Source organism: Pieris napi, chromosome 1, assembly GCF_905475465.1.
Source record: "Pieris napi chromosome 1, ilPieNapi1.2, whole genome shotgun sequence".
Lineage (NCBI taxonomy): Eukaryota > Metazoa > Arthropoda > Insecta > Lepidoptera > Pieridae > Pieris > Pieris napi.
This window is the reverse complement of record NC_062234.1, coordinates 10,598,171-10,620,782: the sequence shown is the minus strand read 5'-3', so window position 1 is coordinate 10,620,782 and position 22,612 is coordinate 10,598,171. Positions and strand designations below refer to the sequence as shown.

General features: G+C 36.1%; 5 protein-coding genes across 6 annotated transcripts in view; 3 read left to right on the top strand and 2 right to left on the bottom strand.

Moving 5' to 3' along the window:
• The window catches only part of LOC125055321 (arfGAP with SH3 domain, ANK repeat and PH domain-containing protein), a 44,956-nt gene extending 40,840 nt beyond the window's left edge, over nucleotides 1-4,116 (bottom strand). For both annotated transcript variants that reach the window (XM_047657745.1, XM_047657752.1), the window contains exon 1: nucleotides 3,761-4,116. In XM_047657745.1, the coding sequence (XP_047513701.1) occupies nucleotides 3,761-3,886 (126 nt within the window). In that variant the 5' untranslated portion in view covers nucleotides 3,887-4,116. The remainder of the gene's footprint in view (nucleotides 1-3,760) is intronic.
• Nucleotides 4,117-5,579: 1,463 nt separating this feature from the next.
• LOC125055360 (biogenesis of lysosome-related organelles complex 1 subunit 5) lies at nucleotides 5,580-6,723 on the top strand. Its single transcript, XM_047657793.1, has 4 exons — nucleotides 5,580-5,672; nucleotides 5,755-5,837; nucleotides 5,916-6,104; nucleotides 6,388-6,723. The coding sequence occupies exons 1-4, from the start codon at nucleotides 5,654-5,656 to the stop codon at nucleotides 6,562-6,564; spliced, it is 468 nt and encodes a 155-aa protein (XP_047513749.1). The 5' UTR covers nucleotides 5,580-5,653; the 3' UTR covers nucleotides 6,565-6,723.
• On the top strand, nucleotides 6,569-7,695 carry LOC125055349. Its single transcript, XM_047657781.1, has 2 exons — nucleotides 6,569-7,205; nucleotides 7,281-7,695. The coding sequence occupies exons 1-2, from the start codon at nucleotides 6,569-6,571 to the stop codon at nucleotides 7,586-7,588; spliced, it is 945 nt and encodes a 314-aa protein (XP_047513737.1). The 3' UTR covers nucleotides 7,589-7,695.
• Nucleotides 7,696-11,044: 3,349 nt separating this feature from the next.
• On the top strand, nucleotides 11,045-13,204 carry LOC125055332. Its single transcript, XM_047657765.1, has 2 exons — nucleotides 11,045-11,473; nucleotides 12,226-13,204. Exons 1-2 carry the CDS (start codon nucleotides 11,045-11,047, stop codon nucleotides 13,042-13,044), a joined length of 1,248 nt encoding a protein of 415 aa, XP_047513721.1. The 3' UTR covers nucleotides 13,045-13,204.
• LOC125055339 (myosin tail region-interacting protein MTI1-like) lies at nucleotides 11,473-13,669 on the bottom strand. Its single transcript, XM_047657777.1, has 3 exons — nucleotides 13,291-13,669; nucleotides 13,060-13,163; nucleotides 11,473-12,187 (listed from the first exon to the last, which is right to left on the bottom strand). The coding sequence occupies exons 1-3, from the start codon at nucleotides 13,520-13,522 to the stop codon at nucleotides 11,564-11,566; spliced, it is 960 nt and encodes a 319-aa protein (XP_047513733.1). The 5' UTR covers nucleotides 13,523-13,669; the 3' UTR covers nucleotides 11,473-11,563.
• Nucleotides 13,670-22,612: the final 8,943 nt, after the last annotated feature.

Genomic DNA, 22,612 nt, shown 5'->3' with positions numbered 1-22,612 from the left:
AGGGGAGCCCACGATGCTAAATGGGGATTTACTCGAGCGTCGTAGAGACCTATTGGGATGCAAAGCTTAGATAAAAAGAAGAAGAAAATGTTATATGATAAATTCCTTTTCATCGGTGGGGGAAGCGGCTATAGATAGTTAAATATGTAAAAAAAAACTGTTGCATGGACATCCTCGAGCGCGTCAGATATTGATAGCATCTATGCCCTACGTATTTTTAATAATGTACGTATGTTAATCTGATCGTTTGCATGATGCGGGTGGTTGTATTTAAGGGTTGAAAATGAAAAAAAAATAAAAATTATCGAGCGCGTCAGATTTTCTAAGGGAGTGTTAAGTGCACCAAAAAAAAGCTCTCATTCACTAATCTGACGATTTCGATGGGACGCAAACCCACGGCCATTTTCATAATTTGCAAAAAAAAATCGCAATTTTGAAATACTCAAGCGCGTCAGATTAAGATACATGTGGTTCATCTCTATATTCTAAACGTACTGTCTCATAATCTGACGATTATCTAGAGGGATTCACCTGATCTGACAAAAAAAATTTAGAAAAACGATTCACCGAAAGGGCGATTTCTGCAACTTCCCACTACTTCCATTCCTGGGCGCTTAAAATTGATATTTTGAGCTCGCTGAGTTCAAAGAAATAACATGTCTATGCATTTGAGCTCTCCCAGCTCGAAAGTCTGATAGAATTTTCATAGAACACTATTTTTGTAATTTTCAAACCGCAATAACTTTTGAATGGATCAAGCAATTTTCACGCGGTTGGCGGCATTCGGCGCAGTTTTATCATCATCATAAGTAATATTTCAATTTTAATTGATAGAACCACAAATTTCGGAGTAATCCCGAAAAAACACTTTTTCGGGTTTCTTTCGTTCACGATATCTCTCGAACTAATCAACCGCTTTTGACGAGCTTGGTAGCGGGCGACGTGGTTTTTCAAGCTCAAAGGCGGATTAGTTTTTGAAGTTGATCAATAAAGAAACCACTTTAAAAAAAAATATTTCTTATTTTTTTAAGATTTTTCAAAATTTCTCAAAATCTATCGGTCCGAATCGGTTCAAATTCACAGGAAATGTAATTTTGAGGGAAATATTTAGAACGCCGTTTAGTAGATTCCAATCGGTTTAAGGAAATGTAGGCATCACGCAGCTGCACGCATTTAACTTTATCGACGATTTTTTGTTATTTCGGCTTGCGGAAATCGTCAGATTATATATTTTTCATTATTCTGGAATTATTTCCTTCAAAATAAAAAAAAAATTAGCTACGCTCGAGAATGTCGAGATGACGTTTTTTTTTTACAACTTTGTTGCCCTCCCCTTTTTTTCCGTCACTCTCAAATTGTCAGATTAGTGGAATATACACTTTTTAGGATGTAATTAACTCACCCTACCTTAATCTGACGCGCTCGGGAATTTCTGATGGTCAATTTTTTTTTACTAATCTGATCCTGTCTCCTTCACGCGCGGCCTTATATATGGGCCTCATATTTTGTGGAGGTACTTAACCGGGTACAAGGTATCCCCCTATATATTAATCTGGCCGCGCTTTAGTAAATCCCGAAATCCCCTCTTGGGCTCCCCTACCATATAATCATACAGGAAAATAGTATGAATTTCGTAATCAATATGAACATAGGACGAGCGTCGTTATTTGACATACGCTAGAAATTATTTAAAACCCAAAATTATATAAAATAATTGCTATTGTTTTGAAATTGATGAAAGTTACAAAAATGAACACGTTTTTATGAAATATACCTGTGACCTACTTGTAATTGCTTTAATGAGTAATTTGCATGTAAATCAAATGTAGATATATTTTAACTATTCGACAACACAAACCGTATCGGTTACAAAATTAACAGATGTTTTTACTGTGTCACAACCATTTAATCTTGCTTTTCTAAACAATTTAATTATTACAGTTAATTAAAATGGATGAATAATATTCTAAGTTTATGAACAAAATAAAATTAACAAAGGAATGTTGTAAACGCGGCATTTTTCGAGAGAACACAATGTGTTACTTAATCTGTACATAAAGCGCGATTAGCACAATGTATTGTTTACTATACCACAGACACAAAACAAAAGAAATATCTGTATAGGGATACACTGTATGCCTGTAAATGAATTAAAGTTCCTCTAGGTGTATAACTGGTATTTGCAACAAATTAAAACAAAAGTAATAAGCATAATATTATTTACATAGATTATATGTCATACAATAAATAATAGTAGACTAATTACCATGTAACTGTAGAACTATGCTAGCTAATTGAGCTACACTTCAAATGCCCCATTAAGGTAACAAATGATTTAAGGCAAAGAAAGATTTCTTCTTAATCCTATGCAAAGCTTATTTAAATGTTTACAATGTGGCTTAAGTTACTGTTAACTCTAAATAAAAGACAGAGTAAGGCTCTACTAACACCAAACCCAGTGGCAGGACCCATGGACACTACACTATGATTATTTTACTCTTTTTAATTTTTGCACCAATACAAATTTTTATTACTTACATACTCAAAAATTATTATAAGCTTTACTCATAGTATTCTGTAAGAATAGTATGTTGTGAATGTATTTATTTCAACCATGTATCAATATGATACATGCAAAAATATGCACACTGCAAATATAGGCATCATGGATAATTCAATTAATAAATAAGGTGAATTTGAGTAAAGTAAACAATGTAATTATTGTAATAAGTTACATTAATACTAAATTAATTTTATTTTGAACAAAATAAAATTAATTTAGCAGTAGTACTTGAATTAACTGATAAGATAGTTATTGTTTTCATGTGTATTATTAATATTGAATTAATTTAAATATTCAGTAATTAATTATATGGTTATATTTTAATCAAATTAACATTTTCAATTTTTATATTTCTTCTACATTATAATTTATAAATTATAAATAGTCATTTATATATAGTCTCATCTAAGCTAATTTATTCTCTTATTCTCTAAGATGACAAGTAGTGAGTAGGTAAGTAGTATATATACCTAATATAAATTAATTAATTAATTTGTTTATATTATGCAGAATTTTAATCAAACATTTTTATGTTAGCTTGTTGAAAATCATTAAGTGTTTTATATTATAATTATAAGTTTTATAATATATTATTAAAATATAACATAATCTAATAATAAGTAGTTGGCCTTTGTAAAAATACTGCTTACAGGAACTTATATAAGTATTTTTGTCTAAATACAAAAATATTTAATATAAAAATGTGCACTAAATATTTTTCTGTGGCACTATGGATTTTACTAATATGTAGATTTTAAACATCTTTAAAGTCTATATATACAACAAAAAAATGCTAATCTAATAATAATATGACTTTTAAAGCCAAGGTATGTGGAATAATTTTACTGGCTTGTAATATTTTATCAATAAGCCATAAATGCATTTCATAATATTATTAAGTAGAAAGTTATTTTCATGTACCTTATGTCAGCAGAACTTTCGCCTTATATTATATTTCTGAAACTATTCAAGCTTTAACACTGGTTAGTTTAAATAAATTTAGTGGCATTTGTTGTACAACCCCATACAATTATGCATTTACATTTAAAAATTGAATTTACAGTTACTTTTCAGGGATATGTTTTGTCTCCAAAGGGTTTCCTTTTTAAAACAATTCAGTTTATTAAATCCAAAATCTAAATTAATTGGTCCAGATAAGGGAAAATATTTAATATTGAATGTGTTAATTGTATTTACCTCTTCCAATGCAGTGATGGTTTGTCGGCATTGTGGTATTCGTGAAACAAACGTAGAGGTAGTTGGGGAATTGTAATCCTCTCGCGTTTCCTCGATAAATTCGCCAATGCCAATAAGACCCGGCATGGTAGCGGTGATCAAAGGAACAATCACTATACGAAGAACACCGATTTAGTTACGTATCACACTTCATTATTCGATTAACTAATAAGAAAATGCACGTATTATGTAGACCACATCTTTATTGCCTCACTAAGAATCACTGCAGTTTCGTTTTCAAACATTTATTTCGTCCATAAAAATACACAATTTAACACACCCATCCGCGAAATTGTAAATGTATAAACTGAAGGATTTTGAGTATGACTTATAAATGAATGAAATATGAATTGAAAGATTGTGTGCCACTGTCAAAACTCAAATGTCGAACATTGTGAGTGTTTCAAAACATAAAGTAAAGTATACACTTCTGAACCGTAGACAGAGACGGGAGAATAAGATAGACGTCACCACTAACCGTCTACAGAACAGGGTTCACAACCGTACGATAATTATCGTACATTTGCGATAATTTCATAACTACGTACGATGTACGATGGTACATGACTATCGTACGCAGATTTTACGATAATTTCCAGTCTGATAAAAAATTTGATGATTACACAGATAGCCCAATAACAATTACAGTTTTTAGTGTCAGTGGCAGTCTATTGGCTTATTTTTCTATTAGGAACTTATGCTGTCACAAGGCAACTACAGCAGATCATGAACAAAGCGTTAATGTACAAACACAAAAACGCATCAGAATGCACAGCCAAAAAGTTCACGATTTGTATGGTGACGCAGATTTGGAAGTCTTCGATAACATTTTAATACCTAACGAATTTTAAGTGATAAAAATAATATGCGATGTTTACGGACAATAGGTATATCACTTAGAGCGAACACTATATTGTTCAACGAGAAAATATTGCGTATTTTTGTTCCTCTTTGACGGAAGAGATTGAATTATTATTATTTTTTTCAATTTGAAAAACACAAGTTGACAAGATTTAAACTATAAATCGTTTGCAACATTTTATTTTCACGTTTCATATGATTTTTAAAGTATTTTTAGCCATTTTCCTGACTGTACGATAATTTATCGTATATGGATCACATATACGATAATTTTACGGCCCTGGTACGATAACTGCCTGGCTTCAGGTTGTGAACACTGCTACAGAACCGTTTGTGCCCTGTTCGTATCATTACATTGAGATAGATATAGTTTAACATAATTACAATATGTTAAACTATAAAGAAATAAATAAATAAAATAAATAAATTCTCATGTACATAATATTGTGGGTAGTGTAATAAGAATAACAGCAAATGGACGCGTACATTTCTAGGACCTGTTTTTTCTAGTATCTATTTTCAGCAATATTATAATTTATAGAACCACTCATGTAGCCACTCACGTACCTAATCAGATACCTCTCTAACAGTTAGACATCACCAGTTTAAAAAAATCTTTTATGCCAGTTGACCACAGTACTCACAATGTGAGAAATGAATAGAATTGTTAATGTGAGTCTCACTGCTCACATTAGACGAGATAGCGCCGTAAGTAACTAGGTTCACATTCAGATTTCAGAGTCACACTTAGCGCTAATTCTGACTGTGAGGGCTAAATAGAAAGCATATAAATATCGCTAAAATAGCGTACGTAGACGTATGTCTTGTATTATTTTTCAATGTCTATTGCTTAAGGAGATAAAAATGTGAGTTATGACTTATGAGTGTGACAGTTTACACTTTACCGTGTATTTATTGTATTGAACAGTGAACTCCACTCCTCTCTAGTTTTTTTCTGTACGCCTCAGCAGTCAGCATTCTGTGGCAATAACGATGACGGAGTTGTCACGAGGTATGTATTATCAATACTGAAGTATCTCAAAAAATTGTCTAATAGATTTAATAGCATAAATATTTTTCTTGTTACTTTACAGAAATCGGTGAGGTGTGGTCAAGATTATTTGACCATAGACCATTTCTTAATGGCGAGATTAAGTTTATGCTAAAGGAATTCGAGGTAAGCATCTGTAGGCAACGACTCGAATTATTCTTATACATACTTTAATGATCACGAACTCATTTATCATTATTTCAGGAAAAACGAGGGGATAGAGAAGTAGAAAACTTGTTCAACATCCTTGAAAACATAACTGATATAAAAGATACTCAAGTTGACAAAATTCACCGAATTGGGTCAACAGCATTACCAGTGTTAAGTGAAAAATTACAACAAGCATTGCTGTTGACTGAGGATATAGAGACGTTTTATACGGACATACAAAAGGTAATATATATTACAAATTTAATTTATTATGGGTCAAGCTGGTGGGTTGTACATCTCAATAGATAGTATTGTTTGTTGTCAGCAAGAGGTCACTGGTAAGCGGTAAGGTTACCCATTGTACTCTTTGTATGACGTTTTCTCATTGAACCAGATTTCTTATGAAATGAATTGTTAACATTGATTTGATTCCCATTCATGCAGTCAACTCTTGGAGGCTTGTGGTTGTGTTGCAGGCCATTTGATCACTCATGTAGTTAACCCTAGTGTTCTTTTTTTATTCCAGGATTGTGCAAAGAAGCGCCTTGAAAATAAGGAGAAAAGAAAAAAAGAATGGGACCAATTTATTGATGATATGAACTTTAAATGTCAAAGAATTGATAACACATTTGAAGAAAAGGAAGAAGAATTAAGGGATTTGTATGCAGATCTTAATCACAAGTTGAATATAACAAATAAATAAAAAAATGGATCTAAAGGGCCCCCTTGTCAACACTAATCTTAGAATATATCCTTCTCAAAAGTTAATAGAGTTTATTAAAACTATTCCTGTAACAAAAGAAGTTCCTGGAAATATTGTTACATATATTAAGAGTGAAAATAAAACCAGTTTTGAAATAAACTATGATGTTATTGATACAAAGCAAACTATGTTGACAGAGACAGATTATAATATTATAAATAAAATAAAAACAGTAGTTGAATCAGATGAAACAACTAAAGATAACAATGAAATAAAAGAAAATGTTAATTGTAATAAAGATTCCTCTGAGTTAGAGGACAGAAATGATATAGTAAATATACAAAGCAAAAAGGAAGAACAAGAAGAGGATGTACCATTCCTTACAACCTCTGATTTAGATTGGCTCTATATTTATTTAAAAAGTAAACATGACAATGGTGAAAAAGCACCATACTTACATGCATTATTACAATCATCTGAAGTTAAAGTACCTCAAAATAAAATACTTAAAAGAAATCCTGATTTAGAAGCAAGGTGTGTCAAACTGCGTGCACAACAAGAGGCAAGGGAATATAGAAAAATGACAAAAGGTGTAGATAATGTAAGGATCCGTTATCCTGAGGACAGTATTTCTTATCAAAGTAAGTATATTAAATTTAAATACCTTAGATAGTTAATTTAATTCTGTAAAAACTTTATATTATTTATTTTTTCAGTTAAGCAACTAAATCGTCATTTGATTGCAATTGGACAGTTCTTACTATCAATTTTTGCTGGTTTTCTCTTTGGATTTCGGGGTGTTGAATGGATAGTTGGCAACTTAGACTTCGGATTTAGGCTCTTACTTGGTGTTATGTGTGCATTAGTTATTGCTCTTGCTGAAATATACTTCCTGGCTAAGAAACTGAATGAAGAATTATCAGTACCAGAAACTGTTCAGCTCGGTGGACCTGTCAAGTTTGCTAATGAAGTCAATTATGTCACTGATAACAAGAATGCTATTACAAAAGAACATCAGGATTAGATACTTAAAGAAATCTAAACCTTAATGAGATATATCTTAGTATATGGATATATTATACAAGATATAAGATATATATAAAATACATTATTTTTAGTTCCCAAATGTGTACTTTATAGACCACAAGCCCATGAACAAAAAATACCTGTGAAATGACCCAACCTGAATTACGCTTAGAAGGCTGTTACTATATCTGAAAATAGCTCTGAGCACTATGCCGTCATTTCTGAGCGGTACATGTGAGTACGTGAGTGAATGGACTTTCTCAGGTACAATGGGGGAATTTCGACTAATTATTAATGTACGGCTTTGTTATAAGTGTATAGATGATTAAAAATAAATGTCGAAAAACCTAGTGCCGTACAAAAGTGATGGTGCCGGAAGTCGGTGCAAATTTTTAATTCGACGACAGTTGCAGAAGCAATATAGGTCATTTATTACTGTACGGCATTTGTGTGATTCCTTTTGGACACATATACAGATACTTTACCCGTAAACGCCGTACATATTCCCAGCGGAGCGGTCGAAAGCCAAGGGTCGCAACATATGTCTGATTAGCATATAGGTGATGATGATATGAAACAACATAAAATTAAATGATCTTGAGAGTACTTCACAAATAGATAACATTTTCCAGCATGCCGTACATTTTTTGTGGAACACATAGGTGTATGGGGTAAATTACTTTCCTCAGAAAAGAGTCATTTTCCGGTGACTTTTATCTGTACGGCAATAACACAGGTTATTAATACTTTAGACAATCTTCAATAAAAGATAAATGCCGTACACTTTCGATAGTCCGCTACCACCGCCTACCAATACAGGGCGTCCCAAAGTTATGGGAAATGAAGGGAAAGTACCTTAAATATCGTAGATAGGGTATTTTACTAAAAGAAGACTTTATGTTATTTTTAATAGTTATTAATTCTGCATTCAAAGATTTTTAAAAAATAACTTCCCTCGTCTGGGAATCGAACCGACTTAAATGTAAAAAAAAACACCCCTACTTTTATGATGCCAATCGAAAGAATGGCCAAAAACTAATAACTCTTCTTAAGTAACATAGTATTTTAAAAGAAAGTAACAGCGTGAATGTTTCTTTTTAATCAAATTAAAAACATTAACTATCGTATTCGGCCTAAAAAAATCCCCTACGAGTCTGTTACTTTAGAAAAGTTATTAGGTTTTGGCCATTCTTTCGATTGGCATCATAAAAGTAGGGGTGTTTTTTTTTTAATTTAAGCCGGTTCGATTTCCTGACGAGGCAAGTAGTTTTGAAAAATCTTTGAATGCATTCTGCATACAACTACTAACTATTAAAAATAACATAAAGTCTTCTTTTAGTAAAATACCCTATCTGCGATATTTAAGGTACTTTCCCTTCATGTCTCATAACTTTGGGACGCCCTGTATTATATTTTTATTTTTGTTAAAAATATTTTTCCTTTACCTCTCTCTGCTGGTACGATAAGGCTGTAAATATACTTTACAGCCTTATGGTAGTATACTCAGATATGTACAGTTATTAATGACCTTAAGGGACACCTCAAACGTCGTCGAAGTTTTTATCAGCTGTAAAGAATAATCTGGAGTAAAATGTACGGCATCTGGTTTTTTTTGTTTATTTATATTTGTTACATATAAAATAACAATAATCTTTGAAAATATTACTCCCCATATTACTCTAGGAGCATTTGAAAAGTCATCTAAATTTCGGAAATTTCATATATTTTTTATCATAATATTTTTATTTGTTACCATTTATAATGAACGGCTATAATGTACAACGGTAATATTTAGTAACATTACGTAAAAAAACAAGTTGCCGTACATTATTCTCTGATCTTACAGCAGTAAGGACTTGGTAAATCCTGAAATTTCGATAAATATTTAATTACACAAATATTAACTATAATATTTGGACGGCATAGTTATAAAACATTATTGTCCGTGTTAAATAATATTTTGAACATGTTGCCGTACATTTTACAATGACCTTAGGGTATATGGGTGTAGGGGTAGGGTTCCGACCCTTGGCTTTCGACCGCTCCGCTGGGAATATGTACGGCGTTTACGGGTAAAGTATCTGTATATGTGTCCAAAAGGAATCACACAAATGCCGTACAGTAATAAATGACCTATATTGCTTCTGCAACTGTCGTCGAATTAAAAATTTGCACCGACTTCCGGCACCATCACTTTTGTACGGCACTAGGTTTTTCGACATTTATTTTTAATCATCTATACACTTATAACAAAGCCGTACATTAATAATTAGTCGAAATTCCCCCATTGTACCGGAGAAAGTCCATTCACTCACGTACTCACATGTACCGCTCAGAAATGACGGCATAGTGCTCAGAGCTATTTTCAGATATAGTAACAGCCTTCTAAGCGTAATTCAGGTTGGGTCATTTCACAGGTATTTTTTGTTTATGGGCTTGTGGTCTATTAGACTACACTAACTTTGTTTCCATATCTGTAACACAGTGAAGTAAACTCCTTAAAGCTTTGAATGACTGTATTTATTTTTACTATTATATATATATATATATATATATATATATATATATGTATATATTTTTTTTATATTGTTAAAAAAAATCAAAGGATTTTCAAACATTCAAAAAAGAACAACTGTCTAAATTGTAATGCGTTTTGATTGAATCACAAGTAAGGTAATCTATGAATGGTATTATTAAAATTGTTGGAATTAGTAAATCTTTCTAAAATTTGGCTTTATTCAACTAAAAATGTACCTACAGGGAGAATGAGAATGTTCCTGCATCTCTATATAAAAACATTAGTGTGACAAATATCTTACAGGATATATTACTCAAAATTATAACAATTATATCTTTGAAAGTATTTATTTCCTCAATATATTATTCAAGATTCGAAGCCTCTATTTCAACTAATACAAGAGAAAGTTTACAAAATATAAATGTATATAAAAAGAAAAAGTTCTTTAAGATGGTTTTGTTGCACAGCTGCAGCTGTCCTCTTGTACAGCTTGCCTTTGTCGCACAAAGGCCTCCTCCAACTATTTCCAGTGCTTCCTATCCCTGGCATTGTAAAAAGCATAAGTTTAATTTTATTGAAATATACAATACAATAATTATTGGGAAATATTATGTTATGTGAAGTGCAGACTTTGAAAGTTGAATTACGCCTTTTACTTCAATTTTTTTTATTGTATATTTATAAAGCAGACTCTCACAATGTGCCTCGTCATGACTATTCACTATAAGCCGCGTACTGACTGAGCGAGCAGCCTCGCGAAGCAGCCTCGGACGTTTGCTTCGCAACGTTTGCCGCGCGAGGCAGCCTCGGTCTGTAAGTTTTCTAATCCGAGGCTGCCTCGCGCGGCAAGTCCGAGCCATCGTGAGCATCGACGCTCAGTTTAACTTGAAGTCGAATAGAGACCGCGCGTGCCCGTATAGTTTGCCCGAGACCACCATGAGGCCGCACATTCGGAAAGCTGTCGCTACCACTGCCTTTTTAATAATTCTAAGGCTTGCAAAAAAAAGAAAACAGAAAACTAAACGTTTTTGGATTAAACTCTTATACAAAAATAGATTACAGGCTGGGAACAGATTATTTGAAGAGTTGTGCTTCGATGACGAAGAAAAAAATTTCACTCGAATGAGTAAAATCGAATTTGACAATGTGTATTCTCTCATAAACGCCAAAATAAGCAAGAAGGACACAAATTTTCGAGAAGCAATATCCGCTAGGGAAAGATTATTAGTGACGTTGAGATTTTTGGCCACAGGAGATTCTTATACCAGTCTACAGTATCTATTTCGTATATCAAAACAAAGGATATCGGTTATAGTTCCTGAAGTCTGTGATGCTATAATTGAGGTGTTAAAGGATTATGTTAAGGTAAAATAAAATTACATATTTTTATTATTTTTTTATTAATCTGATTAGAAAATTGGACAAATAATATAAGAAAATTAAACAAACAAATATTTAATGATGAGGAGCTGGAGAAGGAGGAGGGGGAGGCATCGAAATTGGTGAGATAGGAGGCATTGGTGAGGCAGCAGGCATCGGTGAAGTAGAAGGCATCGATGAGGCAGTAGGCATCGGTGAAGTAGGAGGCATCGGTGAAGTAGGAGGCATCGGTGAGGTAGAAGGCATTGGTGAGGCAGCAGGCATCGAATATGTAGATGGCGTCGATGAGGAAGAGGGATGAGACATATATCTTAAATTATCGTGTTCACCATATGATTGAGTATAATAACTATAACCACTGTATGCTCCCATGTCTGCATCAAAGATAATTTTATTTATTGCATTTTTTACGTATGCTAATGTAATTTTATCATACTTTCTCAACTCATTTCCTATATATTGGCCATACACATTATAGGGATCATTTTTTTCTGATATATTATCGCTTGCACACTGTTGTAAGAGTGTTAATGCTTCAGATATGGCGTTATCAGTAAGATCATCACTTTCGTTCATTTTGGATCTCTTTTTAGGTCTAGTTGACTTTTGTTTAGGTCCTTCCGTTGTCGTCGAGTTTGAAGTTTCATTTTTTTCTTCGTTATAACCGTCATCATTTCGAGTATTATCCAGACTTGCATTCTGTAAAGATAGAAATTATTACTTAATTTTATTTACAGATACCATCATCCGAAGAAGAGTGGCTTACCATAGCGAAAGAGTTTGAGAGCAAATGGAATTTCCCACATGTCATAGGAGCAATGGATGGGAAGCATGTTATATTACAGTCGCCGATAAATAGTGGCAATGATTATGACTGTTACAAAATGTTTCCAAGTATAGTGCTGTTTGCTTTAGTTGACGCTAACTATAAATTTCTGTACGTAGACGTTGGCAGCAAAGGACGTATATCAGATGGCGGTGTGTTTAAAAATACCAATTTATATAAAAAGGTCGAAAAGAAGGAATTGAACATTCCTTCACCAGAAATATTACAAATACCGTATAAAATTGCAGTGCCCTATTTTATTCTAGGCGATAAAGCTTTTGCTCTCAATGATTACACATTGAAACCTTATGAAGGTACTCCAGAAAGAGGTTCAATGGAAAGGATTTTCAATTACAGGCTGTCCAGAGCAAGAAGAGTTGTGGAGAATGCCTTTGGCATTTTAAGCTCCGTTTTTAGAGTACTGAGGAAGCCGCTACTATTAGAACCAGAAAAAGCTACGAAAGTCGTATTGACTACCATATGCTTATATAACTACTTGCGTAGAGATTTAGCTTCCTCACAAAGGTTCACTCCCCCAGGATCATTCGATGCCGAAGTTGAAGGGACAGTAATACCCGGCCGATGGCGACAGGATACAGAAATGTCATCAATGCTATCTATTCAAGCCATACCACGGCGAGGATCAACAAATATAAAAGAAATACGTTCACATTTAGGGAGACATTTCATAACAAACGGAGCAATTTCTTGGCAGAATAATTATCAGTAAATAATAGGTACTCACTTCTTCACCTAAAGTATCTTGTGTATTTCCTGGGTGATTTCTATCTCCTAGAAAACTGAAGGCTTCATAGGCATACCAATTCGAAACATATATTTCACCACGACCTGCAGTATAAAATAAAAAAAAATAATATTAGAAATAATATTAGAAATAATATAAAAACCGATGTAACTTTGAATATAATAAAATGAATGTTGTTAACCCTAATCATAAACATTAAATAATAAATACCTGATCCTGTGATTCGGCTTTTTTTTTCTCTCGACTTTTCCCTCCTGTAAGACCCTAGTAAAGAGTCCATTTTTTTCTTTAATTCAGCTATTGGAAGGTTCATTTCCTGGCTTATTTTTCTCCATGCATCTTCCCTTAGTCCTCTATTTGTGTAATCAGGACATTGCGCATCCCAAAGTCGTCTATATTCACCATATAGTCGTATTAATTTAAGACACTGTTCTTTATCCATGACGCACAACTAACACGCAACGAATAAGCGAGGCAAAACACTACCGTCTTGAGTGAGCGCGGCAAACGTACTGAGGCGCCTTTGAACATCGACAAAAACCGACAACGTTCGGCTCGGGCCGCGGCACGCTCGGGCGAGGCAGCGCGTGCGTTTGCCTCGGGCGAGGCACGTCTTGACCGACCGAGGATTTGCCTCGCGAGGCAGCCTCGCGAGGCTGCTCGCTCAGTCAGTACGCGGCTATAGGCGAGTCAATGTATATCGCTCGAGTGCAGAGTGGTAGCCGTCCAAATTCCAAACTCGCTTTATTTAGTTGCTCGCTAGTCGCTGCGTCTACGACGTAATTGGAATGACTTGGTTAGCTACTTTGTGTCTGTCTACCAATATTACAATGGCTTGGGCAATATCACAAATATAAATGAAGTACAAATATAATTTAAGATTTTTCTTTCTTTATGCTCTTAAGCCCCCTTGCGTCCTTTGACCCGCGCCTCAAAAAGCGGAGAGGCGGCACGAGCGCACCGTCACCGCTCGCGTCGCCTCGTGGCGAGTATGGATGCAGGATGAGCAATAATAATCTATATTACAATTATTCATTCAATGCACATTCTTAAGCTTGATAGCTATATTGATATGATATTATACAAAGAATATTTTGTTTTGTTTAACCAACCTTAGTAAATAGTTTTATGTGAAGTTCTATAGAAAAAGAGAATATCAACGTAACATATTGGACAGGCTGAAAAAACATGTTGCCTTTTATATTTATGTACTTAAAATCATAAGCCACCGATGAAAATTGAAATCTGCCGACTATTGATTGTTTTTTTTTTTTATTAATGGCTCTGGCACGATTTGTGCATTAGCCAGCGTCAAGTATAGGATTTTTTATAATTCGTGCTTGTCTTAAGAAATTCGACCGTGTCCTCCATGTACAAATTTAAAATAAAACTCGCCCTCGAACCGGGAATCGAACTCGGTACCCCTCACCTATGACCTAGCTGCCACTTAATAAGACCGCTAGGCTAGGCTATGAGGCCCCTAATTGATTTAGTTTTTAACAAAAACGTATAAAGCTATTAGGCCTGGTCATTTGTACCAATATGGCGGTTCTACAGCGGTATTATAACGAAATAAAAAAAAAGGATTTTGATGGTCATAGATAGCGCTGGTAGTTGGTACAGGCGGCCCAAGCGTGTGGGCGACGGGCGTTAGTCGAACTCGTCGGATTAATACCGACTTTCAAAGGATTTGTTCCACAAAAATTCTAGTATTATCCGATAGTCCATAAAAAAATAAGAGGCGGCAGTGTTATGCCATACTTCTCCGGTGTGACTTACAGCCCGCCATACCGACGCGTATGCGTTGATTTAAAAAAAATGTGTGCGTGTACTAGGTGTACCTACACACGTAAGAAGTGAAACTTATATAAAACCTTTGTTGTACGCAGAGCCATAATTGGTTTGTTTTAAGTTTAGAGGTCCGAAACTATTTCTTTAAACACAGTAAATTTTGATACACTGCCTAGCATACAATTTACAAATTAATTGCTGCTAATTGCGATTAGCGTAGACGTCCAGAAGCGCAAAGCGAGCATACAAAGAATTAAATACACACAAAACATGGATTCAGAGCCTAAGAAACAGTCAGAAGAAAGCAATAAATAGGGAAGACATCCTAGAGCTTGCAACCAACTTTTACCAAGAACTTTACAAAAAACAACCAGAAATCACAAAAAATGAAGAAGACAACGTATATCCGAGAACGACTCATCAGGAGCATATAGATATGGATACAACGATCATGCCTATAAGTAAAGTCGAAATATTGCATCACATAAAAACCCTTAAGTCAGGAAAAAGCCCGGGGCCAGATAACATAACCAACGAGGCCCTGAAATTTGGAGCACCTATCCTACAAGGCACCTATCCACATATCTGACAATACTTTTTAACATGGTAATAGAACGAGAGGAAGTTCCAAAACAATGGCGCCAATCAAATATAGTATTGCTGTACAAAAAAGGCAACCCATTAGACATTGTGAACTACAGGCCAATCAGTTTGGTATCCGTAATATATAAATTGTTTTCATCAATAATACTAAGCAGAATATCAACAAAAATTGACAATAACCAACCAGTAGAGCAAGCAGGCTTCCGCCCAGGATATTCTACTATCGACCACATCCACACTATCGAACAAATCATCGAAAAATACAATGAATTTAACAAACCACTCTACATAGCATTTGTAGACTATTCGAAAGCGTTCGACAGTATAACGCATACATCCATATGGAAAGCGCTTAAAAATAATAAAGTAAATGAAAAATATATAAATATATTACAGAACATATACAGCAATAGTGTTGGTAGAATAAAGCTAGAAAACAAAGGCCGAGAAATTCGAATTGAAAGAGGTGTAAGACAGGGTGACCCACTTTCCCCAAAATTATTTATAGCAGTCCTCGAAGATGTATTCAAAGGTATAGAATGGAATAATAACGGCCTCTGGATACGAAACAAACATCTTACTCACCTAAGATTCGCAGACGACATAGCCGTCTTCAGTGACACCGCTACAAAATTAGAAAAAATGCTCCAAACATTAGACAGGGAAAGTCAAAAAGTCGGGCTTTACATGAATACCACAAAAACAAGAATCTTATCCAATGCCAGCCAATCAGAGTCGACAGTAAACCTATAGAATATGTTAACAACTATGTATATTTAGGAAAACAAGTATCTTTCGATAAGAACAGCAGTGAAAACGAAGTAGATAGAAGAATAAACGTGACTTGGAAGAAATACTGGACCCACAAGGAAATTCTGAAAGGAAACTAGTCTACAACACAAGAAGATAATGATGGATTCAAATATTTTACCTTGTCTTACGCATACGTGTATACGCAAGTCAAACGTGGGTTTTCAGCAAGAAAACAACTAGAAAAATCCTGTCTTGCCAGCATGCAATGGAAAGAAGCATCCTAAAGTTAAGGAGAATAAACAAAATAAAAAATTTTGAAATCCGTTAAAAAACCAAACTTACAGATGCACTTGAACAAGCTCTAAGGCTAAAATGGAAATGGGCAGGTCATATTGCTAGAGCGCGGGATAAAAGATTCTTCTTCTTCTTAAAGTGCCTCTCCACTACTGGAGGTTGGCGGTCAGCTCGTCAAACTCCTTCTTATTTTTCGCCAAGCGCATCAGCTGTTCTACGCTGGCCACTCCCGTCCATTCTCTAATATTGCGGAGCCACGACTTCCTCCTTCTGCCAGCGCGTCTTTTCCCCTCGACCTTGCCCATCATGATTACTTGAAGAAGTCAGTACCGTTCGTGTCGAAACACATGTCCCAAGTAACTTATCTTCTTCTTTTTAATGCTCAACGTGAGTTCTCGGGATCGTTTGACGCGCCGTAGAACTTCTTCGTTCGTGACTCTATGGACCCAGCTTATCCTCAGCATTCTTCGGTAACACCACATTTCAAAGGCGTCAAGTTTCTTAATGGTTGCCTCCTTCAAGGTCCAAGCCTCGCAACCATACATTACAACTGGCCAGATGTAACATTGAAGCATCCTACTTCGGAGGTGCAGACTGATGTCCTTGTTGCAAAGTACCTTTCTCATTTTGTTGAAGGAAGCACGAGCAACTTCTATTCGGGTCTTCACTTCATTTTCAGACTCCCATGCTTCAGTCAGCCATGTGCCTAGGTACTTGTATTTATTAACTCTCTCTAAAGTAGTACCTGCCACCGAGATTGTTGGGTTTAAGTCTTCTCTTCTGCTCATCACCATATACTTGGTTTTGGCGAGGTTCATTGATAGCCCCGCTCTTTTGCTGCACTCATAGACGTGGTCAACTATACTCTGTAGATCTTCAGGTGTTGTTGCTATAAGAGTGGTATCATCGGCGTATCTCAAGTTGTTAATTATTTGCCCATTGATCTTGATACCCCACTCTTTGCCTTCCAGTGCTTCAGAGATAATTGCTTCTGAATACAGATTAAATAGAAGCGGGGACAGAATGCACCCTTGCCTGACTCCACGACAGATTGAAATTAGTTCGGTTTCATCACCGTCCACTCTCACCGTGCTGGTTTGATTCCAGTAGAGGTTTTGTATTATCCTCATATCCCTGCCATCAATTCCGACTTCTTGCAGACGACGCATAAGTACCTCGTGTTTGACACGGTCAAAGGCCTTTTCGTAATCAACAAAACATATAATGACGTCTGTCTGTAAGTCTCGACATTTTTGAACAAGCACATTCAATGAGAACAAGGCTTCTCTGGTTCCTACTCCAGATCTGAACCCGAACTGGCTCTCCGAAATTTGTGCATCGCATTTGCCTCTAATCCTCTCATGTATAATCGAGAGAAAAAGTTTTAAGACCTGACTCATCAGACTTATTGTGCGATATTCTGTGCATTTCTTAGCCGTAGGTTTCTTCGGGAGGGTGATGAACGTTGAATTTAACCAATCCTTCGGCATAATCCCCGTTGCATAAATACAGTTGAAGAAGTTGGTTACCGCATCCACAAGGTGTTCCTCTAATAGTTGGAGAATCTCCACATGAATTTGATCTGGACCTGGAGATTTTCCAGTTTTGGCTCTCTTTAGAGCTTTTACTACCTCTGCTCTCAATATAGGAGGTCCAGTTTCATTTCCTGGTGTTACTGTGATTCTTCTAGTTGCATCTGCGAATATGTCTTCAACATAGAGTTTCCAAGTAGATTTCTTGCTCTCTACGTCTAATAATACATTACCACTATCATCCACTAACGTATTCCGGTTTGTCCTTTTCCGCAATCCAGCCATCTCTTTGATCTCTTTGTGTAAGTTAAAGCTGTCATGTTTGGCGTTGAGCTCTTCCAACCTAACACATTTGTCCTCATAAAATTTTGACCTAGCTGCTCGAATTTTCCTCCTGATTAACTTATTTAGGGCATTGTATGCGTGTGGATCGAATTGTTTAATCAGTCGTCTTTCTTCCATGAGGTCTAAGATTTCATCTTCCATCCACTGTTGTCTTTTGTTATATTGCGTCTGACCCAAAATAGTTTCATTAATATCGGCAATGGTTCTAACTAGAGCATGATTCACTTCTTCTACAGATGCAGTTGTATTAAAATTTTCTTCAGCCCAGCGGTTTATAGCCTTGGAGACTTTTACTCTTTTTTCCGGATGTTTGATACTGCGTATATCCGGACGACAGATGATTTTAGTCTTTTTTAGTTTTTTCAGGTTACAGCACATTTTAACTATAACGGGGTTGTGGTCAGAGTTGATATCAGCACCAGGATAGGTTTGAGCACTTTTAATCGAATTTTTGAAACGACTATTTATCGCTATGTAATCTATCTGGTTGCGAACTATGTGATCTGGTGTATGCGCTGGTGAGGTCCATGTGTAGAGCCTCCTTGGGTGAAGTTTGAACAGGGTGTTCGTGACTACGAGTTCATGTTCTTGACAGAACTCAATGAGCGCTTCGCCCCGTTCATTTCTTACCCCTAATCCATAAGGTCCGATCACTCCTGGTACCTCCCCTGCACCCACCTTTGCGTTTAGATCTCCCATTATAATATTTATGTCATGTTTCTTCGTGTATTGTAAAAGATTCCTAACTTCCGCGTAAAATTCATCCAACTCGTTCTGGGGTTTGTCGGCTGTCGGGGCATACACTTGTATGATATTTATGTTCTGCGGTTTAGCTTCCAGACGTAACAGCATACTTCGGTTGGAATGTGGTATGAAACCGCGAACGGCTTGAGCAGTTTCTTTGGTGAGCAGGACTGCCACTCCATAAGGTTCGGTTGAGCCATTTTTACCCGAGTAGTACAGTACTTCGCCCTCTGTGGTCTTGTATCGATCGTTTCCTGGCCATTTAGTATCACTAATACCCAACACCCCAATTTCTAGGCGCCTCATTTCTTTGATGACATTATGTAGTTTCCCATGCTGTTTAAGACTCCTTACGTTCCATGTTCCAATTTTTAGCCTGTGTCGTTGTTTTTGTTCGTGATCCCCTCCGGAGATTCTTCGCACCCCTGACCCATTTAAGGGACGCCGGAGACTCAGGGCCGTGGCTATATTTGTGCTATCCATGCTTAATGATCAGAGCTGATCAACTAGGGAGTATTATGACGGTGGTTTCCCGTTGCCTTCCGTCATCGCAGATTACCGCCGTACCGCCATCCTAGCTCCGCCGGTAATTCTCGATATGAGCCCATCTCTGGCCTCGATATCGTACTGGCCCTACTGCTGCCTAGCGCCAGGCTGTCGTATTAAGCTCCTACAGCTGAGCTTGCCTCTTCCGCCGATGTCACCGATGTGATCTTCTAGATCTACGCCTTCACCGCCGTTAAGGTCTTCACCTGTAACCCTAGGCAGGGGACCACGTTATACCCCGTGGTGCTGGGTCCTTCCCTGAACTCGGCCATTGAGATGTCCCGAGCCTACTAGAACACTCAATGCCCACCCCCGCGGCTTGGACGCGCCAGAGAAGAATTACTCAAGTGGCCGCCAGAGAACGTGACTCTGGTGACCCTTGAGCCGGGTTAACGGTTTTGTATGTTACCAAAACCGAAGGCCGGATAAAAGATGGACACTAGAAATAACAAAATGGACTGGACCTACTGGAAAGAGACGTATAGGACGACCAAGGGAAAGATGGATAGATGACATTGTAGAACTAGCGGGGGAAAACTGCATGAATGTTGCGCAAAACAAAGAAAAATGGAAAATTATGGAGGAGGCTTTTACCCTAAAAGGGGCCATACAAAAACCAGATATAAAAAAAATAATAAATAAAATCTAACTTAAATTTTGTTAAAACTTACTAACTTAACTAATACTAATAAAATATTAAGGAATATAAACTAACAATTGTTGTATGTATGGATTAAATAAAGCTTTAATAATAATAATAATAATTGCGATTAGCAAATTTCAAGTCGAAAATGTAATCCGTTGTCAAACTTCAAAGTCAAAAACATACTATATGTCATATTGTAACGCCGATAAAGAAGTTTGACTTCGAAAATGTAATCCATTGTCAAACTTCAAAGTCAAAAACATACTATATGTCATATTTTAACGCCGATAAAGAAGTTTGACTTCAAAAAGCAACATGGCGCGTAACGGAAAAATGTGACGCGTAACGCAAAAATGTTACACTACATTTTTTTCCAACCCCGATAAAGAAGTTTCACTTCAAAAACTTCAAGCCGAAAAATCTGCAAAAAAAATGGCAGTATGGCGGCCATTTGGAACCGTCCGAAAAGTATGGCATGGTGATTTTTGTAAATGGCTGCACGACGAAGATTAACTGTGCAAAAATTAGCCTGGTACAATTGGTTGAACTTTTTTTTAAATCAACGCATTCGCGTCGGCATGGCGGGCTGTAAGTCACACCGGAGTAGTATGGCATGACACTGCGGCCTCTAATTTTTTATGGACTATCGGATAATACTAGAATTTTTGTGGACCAAATCGTTTGAAAGTCGTGATTGATCCGACGAGTTCGACTAACACCACCACGCTTGGGCCGCCAGTACCAGCGCTATAACCATCAAAATTCTTTTATTTATTTCGGAATAAGACCCCTGTAGAACCGCCATACTGGCACAAATGACCAACTATTTTCTGTCACTATCTCCTGGCCTATATCTTTACCTCTACTAAATCTGTGGACCTATCAAAGAACCAGTGTTGCCAACTTAGTGGATATTCCACTAGATCTGGTGGTTTAGATATACGTTTTAGCGGGCGAATTTTGGTTTTAGTGGCTAGTGGATTTTTCTAGTGGTTTAGTTTGTTTCATTCAGTGGTATGGTACGACATTTAACCACTAGCACGATTGATATCTTTACAGGAAAAGACGAAAACGTTTACCTTATAAAGGAATATTTTGTCATTATGTAGGCAACTCTGTAAAATTACGTTCGTTATTTTCGGGAATTTCCCGAAACAAGTTTATCAATTTCTTAAATTATTTTGATTATGGACTTTATTTGTATGACTAATGGGTCAAATTTGATTTGAATTAATGAGATTTGTATGTGTTCGTTTCGTATGCATGCACAAAAATAGAAATACACAACACACATACTTAGTAGTTTTGGTTATGCTATGCATCGGAGCGACCTTGTTTGTTTGCAAATGTTTAGTTTATTTTTAAAACAAAATGCCAAAACTGCAATATACGCAAAAGTTCCGGGATTGTTGGTTACGGGACTCCCAATTAAAGGACTGGCTGGAAGTGGTGGAAAGTACAGCTGGTGGCGGCTGGAATTTTGGTACGAGGTGCTGGATTTCGAAGACATTGCAGGAGAAAACCGATTTGAAGATTTAGCCACGATTGCTATATCTTTATTCGTTCTACCGCACTCTAATCCTGAAGTAGAGCGATTATTCAGCATGATGAATATCGTGAAGACAAAACACAGAAACCAAATGAAGCTAGATCTACTGTCATCTATTATGACAATCCGCGCAGGTTTAAAACGCGAAGGAAAGTGTTGCAATAATTACATCTTGCCAAATTATGTAGTCCAGAAAATAGGAACGAAAGAAGTGTACTTAAAATCAGGTGTAGAGGAATCCGACTCAGCTGAAGATGATTTTTAACGATTTTGTATGTCTTCTATAAGTTTTTTTGTAATGAAAATAAACTAATTTTATAATTCAATTAATAATATTGTTCTTTTATCAAAAAATATATCCTAGCTGTATGCTATCCATCTAAAGTAAAGAGTGACATAGTCCATAGACTACTGTTTACTTCAGTAAAACATGTGTTTCCCGCGGTAAAAACAAAAAAATAGTGCTCGCGGGCTGCTTGCCTAACCTCCTATCTGCGAATATAAAAATCACATCGATCCTATATTTCCTTTGGGCGTGAAAAAAGGATAAATAAACAAACACACTTACATTTATAATATTAGTTAGTGTGTTGTTTTTCCGGACCTAATAAATAGGCTTAAAAGGCGACAAATCCTAAGTCTTGATAGACACGGTTGAAAGAGAGGAGCAGTCTCGATGGAGATTTTGCTTTGAACGCCTAACAGCTCTCAACACATCTGCTCATAGTC

Coding starts and splice junctions, on each gene's coding strand:
- LOC125055360 (XM_047657793.1), top strand. Junction 5,838..5,915: donor TTATGCTAAAGGAATTCGAG/GTAAGCATCTGT, acceptor TCATTATTTCAG/GAAAAACGAGGGGATAGAGA. Junction 6,105..6,387: donor TTTATACGGACATACAAAAG/GTAATATATATT, acceptor TTTTTATTCCAG/GATTGTGCAAAGAAGCGCCT.
- LOC125055349 (XM_047657781.1), top strand. CDS start 6,569: ATGGATCTAAAGGGCCCCCTTGTCAACACTAATCTTAGAATATATCCT. Junction 7,206..7,280: donor GGACAGTATTTCTTATCAAA/GTAAGTATATTA, acceptor TTATTTTTTCAG/TTAAGCAACTAAATCGTCAT.
- LOC125055332 (XM_047657765.1), top strand. CDS start 11,045: ATGAGGCCGCACATTCGGAAAGCTGTCGCTACCACTGCCTTTTTAATA. Junction 11,474..12,225: donor TGTTAAAGGATTATGTTAAG/GTAAAATAAAAT, acceptor TTTTATTTACAG/ATACCATCATCCGAAGAAGA.
- LOC125055339 (XM_047657777.1), bottom strand. CDS start 13,522: ATGGATAAAGAACAGTGTCTTAAATTAATACGACTATATGGTGAATAT. Junction 13,164..13,290: donor AAGCCGAATCACAGGATCAG/GTATTTATTATT, acceptor TTTATACTGCAG/GTCGTGGTGAAATATATGTT. Junction 12,188..13,059: donor AAGATACTTTAGGTGAAGAA/GTGAGTACCTAT, acceptor CTATCTTTACAG/AATGCAAGTCTGGATAATAC.